Source organism: Pygoscelis adeliae, unplaced genomic scaffold (genome assembly GCF_000699105.1).
Source record: "Pygoscelis adeliae isolate BGI_AS28 unplaced genomic scaffold, ASM69910v1 Scaffold30, whole genome shotgun sequence".
In the NCBI taxonomy this organism is placed as follows: Eukaryota; Metazoa; Chordata; class Aves; order Sphenisciformes; family Spheniscidae; genus Pygoscelis; species Pygoscelis adeliae.
In genome coordinates, this window is record NW_008823915.1 from 1,988,644 (window position 1) to 2,003,686 (window position 15,043).

Sequence of the window (15,043 nt, forward strand, 5' to 3'; positions counted from 1 at the left end):
AAAAAAAAAAAGGGGGGGGGGGGCCAGACCTAACAGCATCCAGTGCCAGGGCCCACCTGAACTGACATGATTGTTATCTGGGCTGAGAAAAAGGGCAGCAGAGGAGCCGGAGCAAACAGCCTGGGCTCTCTGGGGCAAGGCACAGAGGTATCCCCGGCACCCCGGCTCTGGCATGGTGTCTCTCGGTGTACCAGGGGCACTCGGAGACTCGCCCCAGCACCATCCCAGCTCTCCCTGGCCCAGCAAGAGAGGTCGCAGCAGCACATCTTGGCAGCGCCAGCCCCAGCTTTAAGTACCTGGAGCCCTCCCTGCCTCCCACGGGCAGCTGGCACTCTGTGGGAGGAGAGCGCTGAAGAATCAGCACTAATGGGCTCCACCACACTTTGTTGTGCCGTAGGAGCCCTGCATCAAAAAGAACAGGAGGGCCAACACCAAAACACTGACCTTTGCTGCCTGTACAAACCCACTGTTAGGGCTTACCGCAGGGCTCACATCAAAGAGTAGCTCCCACTGTCCCCAGAGCTGTTCAAGGCTGCCTAGAGACTCGGGAACACAACAGGTTCTAGACTAGTTTTGGAAAGTCCTTCCTACATCCATAAAAGCTACAGGATTTTCAGCGAGACAGCTGCCAGGCTTAAGTCTGGCCCAACGAGCAACGACAGAGACAAATAAGCTCCCAGTTTGAGGCCTGCGCCAGTTCAGTCAGGCAGCAATGCCAGCATACCCTGGCTGGCTGACCCACCCTGGGGAGAAGCTGGGAGTAGCAGTCCTCACACGCTTGGTACCTCTGTGGTCACTGCATCAGAGGTGGCATCTCAGGTCCCCAGAACAAGCACACAAGTGGCTCGTGCTCCACGAGGGCTCCCCAGAAACACCCGAGCCCTTTGCAGGGCCCTTCCCAACCTGTTCTGCAAAACCAACCAGCAGAGCTGGAGACTGACATCCCATCCAGAGGCTCTCCCAGAAAGTGCCATTTCCAGTGGACCTCTCTTCTATAAATTCTGTGGTTTAGCTACCAGAGGACAGATCAGGAGGAATACAGAATTTAGTGGGTGAATGTAGTTAGAACAACAGGGAAACGAACCAAGCAGAGCTGAGGCTATTTAGTTAGCAACAGTGGCATTAGGAAGCTGTTGGTTTAGGCACAGACCAAACATACGTAACGCTTTTGAAGCCCCGGTTCCAGGCTGCTTTGGCAAGTGGAGAAACTCCACACAGAGGAGCTACACTCCAGCTATGACCTTCCTGACTGTGTCAACATCACCAGGGCCAGCACCAACACTGCAGACGTTCCCATCTGGCAAGAGAACATGCTGGGAGGATGTCGTTGTTGCATTTCCCAAGAATGTTTTTCTCTCCAAAGCCAAAAGAGCTGGGTGTACCCCTCACATCTGACCGGGGGAAAGGCGTTAGCTCAGATCATCTATAATAGATGCAGGCACCATCCAGGGACACTGTAGGACCTGGACAGGGTCTTTGCAACTCCCCATTCTCGAAGGGGCAAGGAGGGAGCGCTACCCCTTCCAACCGTAGAGCAAAGGCTCTTTTTCTAACCAGACCCACAGGTCCCAGAAAGTCTCTCCTGTCCCCGGTGCATTTAATTCCTTAAAAATTTATTGCAGCTCTCTTTAAGCAGGGCACAGAGCTTATTTTTGATAGCCAAGTAAAGAGGAAATGGTCTAATTTGTTTATGATCTCAGTGATTTTTAAGACCTGGATAGAGTCCTGGATGGCTTCTGGATATGTATTTTGTTAATTCCCCTCATCTGATTAAAACATGCTTTCAGTTCACCCTTACAGAAAGGGAAGAGTGTGCTAAACATGCATTTTCTGTCCCAAGTTCTTGTGGTTTTATCTTAATGGCGCTTCAACCAAGGGAAACACAGCTCCTTTCAGTTGGGTCTAGTGCCTCACTAACGGGAGTTGTCAGCTCAGAAGCAGCAGCAGTCTCGTGCACATGCATAAAGTGAAATACCTGCATCTGAACATCACCAAGAGCCAGGGCTTACTGCTGGGTCTCCTCTTTGGTTCCTGCACCTCGATGCTGCTAGAGCAGATGCCTAGAGCCCTGCAGGAGGCACACGGGGTGGGGGAACACAAAACCAAACACAAGCACCGTCCCCAGAGAAAGCTGCCATCAGGCAGGTCTCTCCAGAGCAAACTGCTGCTGCAGCCTGGGAGAGTGCCTGTTTGTAACCAGCACTTTTCTTTCCAAGACTCGCCTTTGATTTTCCCTCCTAAACTAACAGCTCATGTCCTCACATGCCTCCATTCCTACCCATTTGAGAAGCCCAACCGCTCATCCAACTATCCCCAAACGTCCAGCAGGTTTCTTTAACAACCGGAGAAGTCACATCTGCTCCCCTCCGCAGTACCCTGACAGTCCCAGTGAGCGCCAGCCACGCTGCCACTGGCTGAGAGCAGCAGATCTCTAACAGAGCAGCATTAAATGCCACGCTCCCATTTTAGTCCTCTGGTAAAAGCAAGAAAGGCGAGGGGGAAGGACAGAGCTTGTGTTAGGTGCCAAAAACCAACACACACACACTATTAATAAGGGCTCACATATCTCAAAGTGAGACATGAGGACCTCTTCCAGTCGCCTGTTGGGTACACTCTGACTGGACAGGCTCTAAGTACAGGCATGGGACCAGATTCAGGAGGTTCAGTTCTGTGCTGCTGACGTTTTGTGTGACCACCGCAAGTCCCTCTCCCTCCTGGGCTCAGTTTCTCTGTGCATGAGCAGGAGACCAGGACTCTAAATAAGATCTACAAGAAAAGCACCACCAGAGCAGACAGGCCTGCCCACCTGCATGGTTACTGTTGTCCTGACTGTGAGGAGGAGGACGTGGTCTGTGTGCCTGAACGAATGCCTCTTGAGTGACAGCTCCAGCCCAGCAGCAGCCTTTCACAGGGAAAGGGCAAGTTACACGAGACCTCCACAGCCTTGGGGCAGGGCGCAGCATTTTTTTACTTGTGCAAAAAACCCAAACACATCGCAATCTCAAGTGAGGGGGTGCAATCAAGTGTTGGAAACCAAATATCAAAGGCAAAGTAGCGCATGGTTTTCCTGTCCACTCAAGAATTTTGTAGAAATGAAGAACTACCAAGGAACATGCTCAAAACATCATCCATCACAAGACCAGAAGTTTAACATCTGGGTGAGAGCGCTGTGCATTAGCTGTGCTGGTATCAGTCTCAGGACCAGTCCTATTCTCTAGGAAAACCCACCTGGTGCACTCGTGTGGTTTGTTTGCCTCGGAGCGACTCAGCAGGGGCAGCAGGTGGGCACACGGAGTGGCTGCCAGGCTGCTGACACACATGGGTAACCCCACCACTGCTGAGGCTTCGTGCCTCAGTGCTGGGTAGTCTGAAGGGAGAGAAACCTTGACCCCATGGCACAAACAAGCTCTTCCCCAGCATTAACTCTGTCTCAGCACTGGAGCACAGACTGAGGGCAACTGTTGCTCCACAGACTACCAGTGAAATCCACTTGGTAAAAAACACAGCTTGGGAGCACTTAAGAGACAGACATGGAATAATCTTAGTTATTGGGGTTTTACAGGGCAAAGATGGAAGCCGGAAAAAATGGACTAAAAGTATTTCAGTGTTTTACAACAGGCCAGGTGGAGGATGGCACCTCTTCTTTCCCATATGCTGACACTACCAATTACCTTATTTCAGGGAAATAGCTATACTGCACTGCGTATTCTCCCTCTCTCCAGCACGGGTTAGTTACAACTGAGGCCAGGAAAAGGGAAGAAAATATCAGAGTAGCTACACTATAAAGAAATACACCATGAGTTTTCCGAATGATGCAGGGACCCACCAGGACTTGAGTGAGATCTAGAAGGGATGACGCCAAAGGCAGCTTGACAAAACGGCTATTTCCATGCTCAGTGAGAAGGAGGTGGGGTGAGCTGCCAGCACAGTGACATGGTAGCCCATACCCCAGATACTCAGTGGCTGAAAGACTGGAAAGGTCTCCACAAGCGATAACTCTTGAGGAAGCCGATCAAATCTAAAGGATCCTTCAAGATACCCCCAAATAACCAGAACCTCCTCATAGGCAGACTCTGCAAGATCTCAAGGCAGGCAGATGTGGCCACCTAACATCTTCCTCTCTGGAGATCAGCCACCAGTGACCAATACTCTTCCTTGAGATGCTGAAACCAGCTTGTGCATCATCCTCACAGCCTGTCAATAGGAGATGACAATGAGACTTTCCTCCTCCATTGGGTGACAAGTTTATGCTTACGGTGACAGAAATGAGTGCCTCAATAGGACACAGATGCTCGGTGGTCCTGGGAAAGAGGCAAGGGCACCCGCTGCAACCTGAGCATTGCACACAGTTTCTTCAGTCACGACAGTCCACAGGTCAACTTAATGGCATCCAACTCCACTGTTCACATCCTTTTCAGAACCTGAGAGCTTTTTCCTTTTATTCCACAAGTTGTGTCTTCACATTACATCAATTACAAGGAAGGGGAAAAACTTAAGGTTACCTCCTGCTTTCTGGAGCACACCCTCCACCTCCAACCCAGTAACCTTAGTCGGAAGCTGATACTAGTGTCAGTAATTTATAAGGAGTGTTGGTGCAGAGCAAGGTTGAGTAATGGTCTACAAAGACTTGCTGTTAAGTCTGGACAGACCTGTTGGAACAACCACATCTTTTTAAGAAATTTGCCTGACAAAACCTATTTACTACTTCTCACATTCTAGTACTTGAACTTTAAAAACTTTCTAATTATCTTTTATTCTCCTGTTGTTGAGAATGAAGACACACGAGTTGCTACAGAAAGATGTCCTTAAACAAGGTCTTCTACTGTACGTTTTCCTTGAGCACAACATCTCCTGCTCTGCTGCTTCCCCCCCCATATGCATTCTGATGTGCTACTGCAGTATAATGTATTTCCACATTAGCTCAAAACAAGGAAATTCATGAGCCCACATCAGAGTTTAGATACCAAATATATACAGGATTCAGAAGCCAAGGCCTTGCAAAGGCTTTTTACTAACTTCCACTTCACTTGGAGCTCTGAATCCATTATATGAACTGAAACTGGTTTTGCCAATAGGAAAAAAATAAAAATCAACTCTTCATAATCCTCCTGTGCTCTAGGCCCAAGCGCCACTTGGGTTTGGAGAAAGTGGAAGCGGAGAGGATTTTGGTGTGCAGAAAGTCCTTGAACTGGCTCTCTGTTTCCTGTTGCACCAAGATGACATGAACAAAGAGGATTAAAGACTCAGTTGTTTCCCCATTTCTGCCAAATGGGATATTGGAAAGAGCTCAGTACACCTTGGAGGAGAAATTCACGCTTTCTCCAGTCGCAGAGCCCTGACCACACCATCCAGGAAACCAGACTGGCTAGGCAAGAAGCCATATCAAGGTACATGACCCACCGGCACCCCAAAAGTGCTCCGACTCCTACACCCAGATGGGAACCTCAACTGCCAGCGAGATCCTTCACATCTCACTGAACTCCTGAGCACTTACCCAAGGGTTTTGGTACTAGGTAGCTCTGAATCACTGCTGAGATAAAATTAAATCCAACGAGGAAGGGAAGACTCATTCTGGACCTCAGGTCTGCATGGCCAGCATCACCTGCAGCCCTGTCCAAGGCAGACTCCGCTTCTGCTCACTGTGGAGGGCTTTGCTACGGAAAGTACAAGGCGCTGAGACAGGAGGGCAGGGGCTGGGTGAACTCTGAGGCCAGCAACGGGCTGTCCAGCCCCAGGTAGCCACAGCAGGCACAGGGCCAGGGCAGGGATGAAAAGAGGCCTTCATAGGGAGCACAAAGGGCAGCCTGTGATGTGCAAGCGCCGGGAGCTCGAGCGTGGAGCAGTGCAGAGCGTTGGGGTTCTGATGAATGTTAAATAAACTTGTTTACAGAAAGGCAGGGCTGCATGTGTATGCACAGAGACCAGAGGGCTGTCTGTGTGCCCTTCCCTTCTTTGTCTGCGCAAGGCAGGAAATTTCCTTTTCTAATGGGGTGAAAAGCAGAAAAAATTCCACTGTGCACTAAAAGCCCCTGTATTGGGGATAGGTACCTCTCCACTCCTAATGCACCAGAAAATCGTTCTGCTCCTGGGATGACTTACCATACAGGCTGGTTCCCTGATGCCTGGCTTTGAGGTAGCAGAGAAGGACAAACTTAAGATGGCTCAAGCCCCTCTAAAATGCAACTGAGAGAAAGCATGGAGTCTCTCCTAACGCCCCAGAATCCAAATACTGGATTCATCAGTACAAAGCTCTTCAAGAGCTACTGGTCTCACTGCGTGAATGCAACTCACCCACTAAAGGAATTAAGTGAACTTGGGGTATCTCACGGGAGCAAAGTGACACAGGGAGGCAGCGACAGTTTGGTACAAACCATTGCTGCAAAGCTGAGCCGAGAGCAAGTACACAGGAAAGCTGGCAAGGCAGGAGACAGAGCAAATATGCAACGAATATTGGAAGCTTAAAATAGTGTAAAAGAAATCCTAACTTGGAGAGGAAGCAGATCAAAGTTTCACTGGAAATGAATCAATTTGTGCAGAGTGAAACAGACTAACAGTTAAGTCAAGACCTTACCTGGTTTTGGGGAAGAGCACTGCCGCTGCTTCTGGGAGCACGAGCAAGCTACAAACTGAAACTGTGCTTAAGTGATTAACGTTCCACCACACAAAAATCAAAGCTCAGGATTTAAGAAGGAAAACATCCACTTTTTAGTGCTCATTTCTTAGTTACTGTAAAGGTTTCCCAGCAAGGTGCCCTACAAGGGGAGGATCTGTGGGGGAAATACCAGCTACAGTAATTCTGTTCTTGTACCTACAGATGTTCCAGCTAGGTGCAGCGATAGATTCCCCTACCCATATGAAAGCTTCTTTAAAAAAGAAATAATATCATTTGCTAGAAGGCTGGCCAGGATCCCCCCACTAGGCAAGATGCTCAGAACAAACTGGAAGGGAACTGCAATCCAGCCTTGCTCCAGGTCTTGGAAGGCAGGACAAGAATTTAGGAAAACAAGCATTATGCTCTTGCCTGTTATCTTGGCCTGAGCCATCCCTTCACAGCCTCGCCTGCACTTAAAAAGAGAGGCTTTGAGGGAAGCAGTTCCTTGTAGGAGTTTCCACCTATACGCTCAGAGCCCATCTATGGAGTCGGTTGGGAAGCCAGTTTTCTGTCATTTGTAAAATCCATCTCAGACCAGGCAGCCTTTGAGGCTGACTGTGCCCTCGGATCCCTTCAGCCTGCACAGCTGTGCTGAAAGCAGGAGCAGGTAAGGCTGAAATTACTAACCACCTCCTTAAAAAATAGCGCCTCACAGAATAGGTGTCTCACACTAACATTTCCCATCACCTCACTGAACTTGAATCGCAGCCACGTACCTTCCCAGTGCTGCTGCCGGCCTCGGTATACCCAGCTCTAGACAGAAACTCAAACAGTTTAGATGCATGCCTCAGCTTTTGACTGAGCTAAACATTTTCATAGACACTTTCATATTTCTAAGTTACAGCAGCTGTGGTGAAGCGCTCTGCTGTAGCAGAAAGCATAGAAGGAACCCGGAATTGGCACACATGCTTCAGCCACAGGAAAATGTTTCTTTTCACGATTGTAACTTCTTCCTACCACCAAAAGCTCCCATCAGCTGATGAGAGCACCCCATCTACTGTTGACTGATCTGTCTACTGATCTACTGTCACTAATGCTCATGGAGGCGCTACTGCTGTTCAGCTTAGGAAACATGACAAAGGATTTTCTCCATTTTCCCCAACAGAAACATGGTCTCAGGATGGAGAATATATTCTTACTCACCACCAGGCACCAATTCCAGAGCTAGTTTCCATAAATTCAATAAATACTTATGGATGTTTTTAGGGGAGGGAGAGGAGGTATGCAAGGAGAGAGAGGCAGGTTAGTGAAAGATGTCCCATGTTTTTGGGCTTTAAATGCAAACAAAGCTCCTTACCTGTCAGCACAGCAGGGACCAGGATGCCACACAGCATTAGCAGGACCAGGCGAAGGACTCTGTGGTAGGGCATGGCTTCCCTCAAGAAAAGTGTCGGCAGGAATCCTTAAAACTCTTCAAAATACGAAAGAACTTGGGAATTTCACTGGTATAATAAAAACTTTGTCCAGTCAGGTAAAAAAAAAATTTCCTTCACAACAGCAAGTGGACACAGAGAGTGCAAAGCCCAGCAGAGACTCACTCTCTCGGACTTCTAGAGCACACCTCCTCCTGAAGGCAGCTCCACCCTCTAAAAGTTGTGCCTAAAACCCCATAGGCAGCCGAGCCATTAGGCATCCGTCACCCTGCCAGGCCGGCACACACACAAACGGTTGTTGGCAAGCCCTTCCCAGAGGACATGGGCATGCTCCTGGAATGCCTTCCCTCTGGCCAGCCATCCTGTGGCATGGGAAATAACACAGGAGCCATTGGGGCAGCTAACCCCAAAACCAAGCAGACTGCTCGAGGGCTTTGCCCTCTCCTCAGTGTGCAGGATGGCAGTGGTCTTTCCAGGGTGGGCACAGTGAAAGAACAAGGGCCTCAATCTTTTGAGGCTAAAATGCTCTGAAACAGCGCCAGAGCAGCTCCGTGGCATCCTTGTTTTCTGGGTGTTAATACTTACAGAGGTGGACTAGGAGCCGTGTGTGGTCTCTGCTGGCAGAGCTGCCTGTTAAAATCTGGTAGGTCTTCCAGGAGAGTCACCTTTGACAGGCAAGGCCAGCATCCTCCTTGGATCTGAACTGCACAGACACTACCTCCTCCTGCAACCCTCTGCCACTCTGTCCCTCCCCTCCAAGTGGGCTTGTGAGAAGTTCACAGCAGAGAAAACTGAGGTTTGTTTCAAATCACATTTGCACCAATAGAGACTTGGGAAAGGATGAAGTGTGTAAAAAGGGGAATGCTCCAGCTTATTGTCAGAGGACAGAAGAATTTCATTAGGATTTTTTAAAATCAATACGACTATGAAATGCTTCACAGTTTCCGTTCAGAAAAAGATGTAATAAAGTACATAAACGCCCCCAATGTCAGTTCTTTATGCTCTGCAAATATGACATGAGTAGTTTTGTCTTAAATTTCAGATTCAGATTTTTCTGCTAAGAGATCTGTTTGCTTTTTGGCTTTCTCTGACAGGCGCCAGATACAGTTCAGGTGTCCTTTTAAATCATCTGCTTGCTGCAGTTCTTTGCAAAAGTGCCTGGCTGTGAGGGGAAGCAGGAAAAACAAAGAGGACTGAGCACTGTCCCTGCAGCGAAATGAGAAGTTAGGAAGTAACCTGGTGAAATGTGCTCAAAAGAAACCTCAGACATCTCTAGCATCGAATTCAACATCATCTGACAAACTTGGATCAAAGCCCCGTTAGCTTTCTATGTTCATATTCTGTCTGAAAAGGAGCTGGAAATGCATAAATATATATCCACCAGCAGACACAAAGCTGTAGCTCCTATTTTTCCCATCCCTACTGATCCAAGTGACCTTCGCTACAGAAACAGGCCCTGTTTGCCACAGAAGGTGACAAGGTAGTCACCTGAGCGTACAGTCTGAACATGCCAGCATCTTACCTTTGTACTAAATACAGAAGCCAGAATATTAAAATATTAAGAGCAAGATCTTCCCCACTGGTCCATTATCTACAAATTCTCAGAAGCCGAGCAAGGTCCTCGGGGTTCGACAAATCACTGCACATTTTCCCTGCTTGCATTTCTGCATTTTCATTTAGCAATCGGCGAATTGTTCCTTTCCTGCTCCCCAGCTGAGCTGGAAATTAACAGGCTTTTGCTTATTTGTTACACAGTATACAGTAGTCCAAAATTAGCTTGAAGAAATTAGATCATACCATTAAAAATAGAAAGTACTTATGAACCAGACACATTATACACTAAAAAAAAAGGAAGAAATTAAAACAAAGTCAAATTATCAGCCTAAACATGTACTGTTCTCTCCAAGACATCAGCTAAACATAATGCAAAGCTACTGTAGAAGTTAGTTCTTTACTGACTTCATATTCTTTGTGATCATGTGAGTGGTAGAAGGACATTTATCATCAACTTTTACTGGGATTTTCCACACAAAAACAAGCAGCAAGTAGAAAAAAGGAAAGTAAGATTTTGTCTAAAAAGGGAAGCCTACAAGGTGTCTGTGTGGACTTTACACTGAGGGGAGAAATAAAACCTCTCGTTTAGGGAATTGAACTGGGTGGGGTGGTTACCCACTGGCAAAAAAAGGCTTCATGGCCGAGTGTTTGTAGTAACAGAAAACCAGCCATGGCTTGATCTCTCCTGCATAAACAACATGAGCATGAATGCACGTGTTTTTGTGCAGAGAGGGGGGGAAATTAAAGCTTTCTTGTCAGAATTTTCCAATCTCAACTTACTGGTGTTTATTTGAACTCTAAACTTATCAAGTAGAAAAAACCCACCGGTATTCCTCACCAGGGAAGAAATAAAGCAGCAGTTGTTGTTCCACATCCCGGGTATTTGCTTGTTGTTTCTTGATGAAAACTGATGAGAGTTGAGTTTTGGGTCAGTTTTAGCACCAGGAATTATCTCAAAACTCAGCTTCGACAAAAGCAAGCAGAAAGTTTTCTCTCAGATATAATACAACCAGGTTTTATTTAAGTTCTCTCTTTCCCCCCCCCACACTGGCAAAAGTTCAGAGGGAGTTTAAAGTTTTGTAAACATTTTAACTATCCCTCTTCCCCCTTTTATGAATTTACAAAGCAAAGGAGACAGGGAGACCGGATTTGCAACAGTTCCAAGTCTCTCCATGCTATTGGATCCAAAAACTATATACAAGTCTGCAGCAGTCTCTGTATAGTTACTGTACATGTTTGGGGGCAGGGGGAAGAGAGAGGAGGAGGAGGGGAAGGTGACCCCAAAAAATGAATAAACCAAACGAAACAAAATCCAAAGCCAAACTGCTCTTGAGCAACTCGAACTGTTTTCTTTAGGCAGTGATGACAGAAAGACAGACACCTTTATACAACTCCACCAAAACTGTAGCGTATCTCCCTTGGCAGGTCATAACTCTCTGGGAATGGGAGATGGGACCAGGGAGTTGAAACTAAGTGCATTTGGCAGTTTTCGTTTCCTTTCTTTTGTGGTGTGTGCACATGGGTGGGTGGAGAAGGGAAGGTGGTGTTAATCTTTCGGTGAGAGAGGAAGGTTATGATTCCGTAAGTACTTAAACATTATGGATCCCAGTGAAGGTGTGTGAAGTAGTTTAAGGTGTAGAAGATAAGCAGGGCTGTCATTGCACATAGCTTTGCCCTCCACAGTCTCTCCGTGACAAAAGGGCATCTCTGCTCATTAACCTAAGCACTGCTTGAAATGACAACTAGCTAAGACTGCTGGGGTATATATCTGAAAGCCAGTGTTCGCCCTCACCAAAGACTAAAGATCCACACGGTAAAGATCCTACTGTCTCTTAAACGAGACAAATTTGCAGGAAAAGAGCTCAAAATAAACTGGTCCTAACCCTCTGAAGGTAGCATTTAAGAGACAAATTCAACCTGAAAGAAGAGATGCCACCCCCCTTTTTTCCCAGAGTAGAAGTCCCCACTTGTCCAGGAAGGCTGGAGTATGCTGACGGGGAACTCCACCAGCTTCAGCATCACCACCTAATGAAGACAGACTCGAGCTTTCCCTCCAAAAATAATGTGCTGAGAAGGGCTGGCAGGGGGTGTGCAACTTCAAACCAACCCAAGCTAAACTGCGCCCACCACCGCCCCTCTCCTGCTGTTGCCAGTTCTAAGGTTAGCTTATGAATGCAACTCCTGGCTTGGGAGAGCACCTCTTGCCCTGATGGAGCGCGGAAGTCAGTATCTGTGTGGCATTTTGGTTTTGACCAACATCTGTTAACCACAAACTCTCTTTCTCTCTCCATGACTGCACGTGTTGGATGTGGTAAGAGTAACCAGGAGAGGGAAGCAATGGTTTGTAGAATCCCAATTGATATTTTTTCCAGGTATGTCAGCAGAAGAAATCACAGCACAGTGAAAGCTTGCTGCCCAAATCAGCCTTGTTGTGAACAAATCCTATCTCCCACCCTCCCAGGACTCTGAACAAAGTCCACTCGACTCTAGGCTGACAGTAGGAACAACGCCTGTGCAGTCCTGGGCAGAAAGGGTTTGCTGGGGCTAGAGAAAGCAGCCTGAGATGATTGATTCTGTGATTCACTGCGAGGCGAAGAAGAACGCATGGTGGAGAGTACTGTGTCCAAAACGGAGAATCCATGGTTAACAGATGCAGGAAAAGCCAGTTGATTTGCACATGCTCAGTAGTCTTCCAAAGTCTCTATTTCTCCCATATTGAGCCGCTCTGATGAGGCATTCACTGAAAACCCTGTAAACCAAGAAGGACTTGTGTTAAAAATCTGGATGTGGTATATTGTATTTGATGGAATACATCTGTTACATGCAGTAGCCTGTGTAAGATAAAGTGAATAATATATATATCAAATAAAAACTCGGGGAAAATTCAGTAAGGCTAGAGATGTAATTACCCAAACTGTTCGTTTTTTTCCTTAATAAATCAAAGATAATCAATTGTATATTTAAGTAAGTATCACTTGGTCTTTACAAACAGATCAGCAGAAGACTGTTTGCAACTCTCATTGAAAAGATGTGTCTCGTACTAACTCTGCAGATGACATCTAGGCACAGTGGCAACATCTTGGAAGGGAGCACACTGGAGTCAACTGGTACTTGGAAGTGCCTGTCAACACTGTACTTGCATAGTCCAAGAGGCAGAAATACATTTTGTGAACTCCGAATCCAAGTGTGGAATCATGCTCAACACTTCACGGGGTGCGAGCAATTGTACCCCTTACTTTAAAGTCTAAATACATGTACCTATGAAATCTAGCAGCAATTCCATGTATTTCCATGCTTTTTTACAATCTTCTATCTCAGGAGTACAACATGAAAACGTACAAAGTTATATAGGGCTATGCAGATGGCTCAAGATGCACCTAAGCTTCTACCCAACCTTTTAACTGTAAGTGCTGAGGACATGATGCACATGAGAAAAGTGTGAGAAAAAGCAAAATATTTTCTACAAGGAAAAAATCCAATATATCATATGCAACTTTCCTACTGAAATCCAATTTTTATGGTTGTACCAACCCCATATTAGTATGAGAAAAAGGAAAGTTTTCCTGTGTAAGACTACTAAACACAAACCTGACATTTCATTGTCTTGAGACTGCTGTGTAGGCTTGCTCTGTGCTAGAAAACAAACCGCTTTTCACAGCCATTATCTTCAACAGATAAAAAGTGCTCTGTTTAGCAGGTTTAAGAAAATTGTTCTGGCTCCCTCCTGTGGCAGTATGTTACCTAAAAGGTTTTGGAATTATTTTGTAATAGAGTGTACTGATTTTTAAGCTGCATGTGCTAGTTCTCTTACAGTTGCAACTTCTTAATTGTATTTAGTGATTTCTTGCTCATATTACATGAACAGGTTTTTTAATTATTCAATTGAAGACCCAAATCAGACTCGCTGGATGGCATCTAGGGGTGGCATAAGCCAGGATTCCACTGAAGAGTTCAGTATACTTCAATGCAGAAGTCATTGATTTAATTGAAGAGTGTTGATTTTTTTTTTTGAGAACAAGAAGGGAAGATAAAAAACAAAGGCAGAGCTCTGTTAGAGCCTTAAAAAAAAGCAGTGACTTCCAGGTGTTTAATACCAGGCTGCTTTATAGGAATATGAGCTAAGTAGCACCAGCACAACAAATACTGGCCCAGTGTGGTGCCCTAGTTTCTTTTCTATCACACACAGCACAAATGTGGACACATTTATTCTACAAGAATACTACAGCGACACATTACATCCCACAATGCTCACTACTCACGTACTTACACGATGCCCTTGTATCTTAGAGGCCACTTTAAAGAAACCTTTCCATCAATGCTATAGGGGCTGGTTACCATCCTCACATAAAAATTAAGATAAAGAAAAAAAACAAAAGGACTACTAATGATATCATCTCCACTACCTCCAATTGGAAACTTGTGACCACTTTTTGACTTTTTTTGGTAAGATCTTTGCCATCTTTTCTGACTAGGGTGGTTAGCTCATGTAGAAAGGTAGGAAGGAATAAAGGCAAGCCTCAAGAAGCTGTTCCTCATGAAGAAACAGAAAATGTGCTTTTCTTAAAAGAATAAATTAGCATTAATTCAATAAAATAGGCATAGGTCAACTCAAAAGAGGAAAGGCAGTTTAACTGACATCCCTGAACTACTTAAAGGTTTGCAGGTAATAACCAAGGTATTGAAGAGGCCTCTTTCATGAGGGAAAGTTCAACAGAAGTTTTCCATGAAACTGATACAAAATTTCTTAAATCATTAAATAATAATACTGAAACAAATTCTAAAGACACTTCAACAACTACCTTTTCTGCTCAAATACAATATTCCCATTTAAGGTTAACAAGAATTCTACACTCCACAAGGCCTTTCCCAAATTAATCACTAATTTCTAAGAATTAAAACTGACCTAACAAGCTGGGATCTGCGCGAACCATTTTCTGTTTCTTCTTTTTCTTCCCACTCTGCACAGCCTCAAAATTGGATTGCTGGTTGTTGCTCTGATTGGTCTGAAAGACCGAATGTAGCGAACTGTGGTTCATCCCCCACACTGAATCCTAGAAAACAAAGCAAGTACAAGATTACGAAGTGCAATTAAGTTTGGTTTATTTATACCAAAAACATTCAGAGAGCCCAAAGCACCTTCTATATCATGTGTGGCAGCACTAGCCACTGATGCATCCACCCAACACATCTACCTCATCCTTCTAAAGCATATCCTGGATCAGCATACTTAAGACACTCTCTGATCTACTGATGGCCTCAACTGTTAGTTATAAAGAAAACTTGATTCTGCAGTAAATATTTGAAATCTGCTTTATTCTCTGCATTTCACACGACCTGTAAAATTCTGCTCATCTTCCTATCAATCCAGCAGAAACGCAGACTCTTCAGACTCAAATATAGTCTCTATACACTCCGAAGGACCATAGCGAGTAAGATTTACCTGTTGCTGCTGCTGTTGCCGCTG

The 15,043-nt window shown here is 45.7% G+C and overlaps 2 protein-coding genes across 2 annotated transcripts in view; both read right to left on the bottom strand.

Annotated features, from left to right (window-relative positions):
* The window catches only part of LOC103912759 (chromosome unknown open reading frame, human C2orf82), a 10,059-nt gene extending 1,951 nt beyond the window's left edge, over positions 1 to 8,108 (bottom strand). Inside the window, exon 1 of the mRNA XM_009319158.1 lies at positions 7,950 to 8,108. Within this exon, the coding sequence (XP_009317433.1) occupies positions 7,950 to 8,022 (73 nt within the window). The 5' untranslated portion in view covers positions 8,023 to 8,108. The remainder of the gene's footprint in view (positions 1 to 7,949) is intronic.
* Positions 8,109 to 10,573: 2,465 nt separating this feature from the next.
* The window catches only part of GIGYF2 (GRB10 interacting GYF protein 2), a 78,905-nt gene continuing 74,435 nt past the window's right edge, over positions 10,574 to 15,043 (bottom strand). Inside the window, 3 exon segments of the mRNA XM_009319182.1 lie at positions 10,574 to 12,328; positions 14,483 to 14,630; positions 15,020 to 15,043. The exon segment at positions 15,020 to 15,043 is cut by the window's right edge and continues 24 nt beyond it. Of these exon segments, the coding sequence (XP_009317457.1) occupies positions 12,261 to 12,328; positions 14,483 to 14,630; positions 15,020 to 15,043 (240 nt within the window). The 3' untranslated portion in view covers positions 10,574 to 12,260.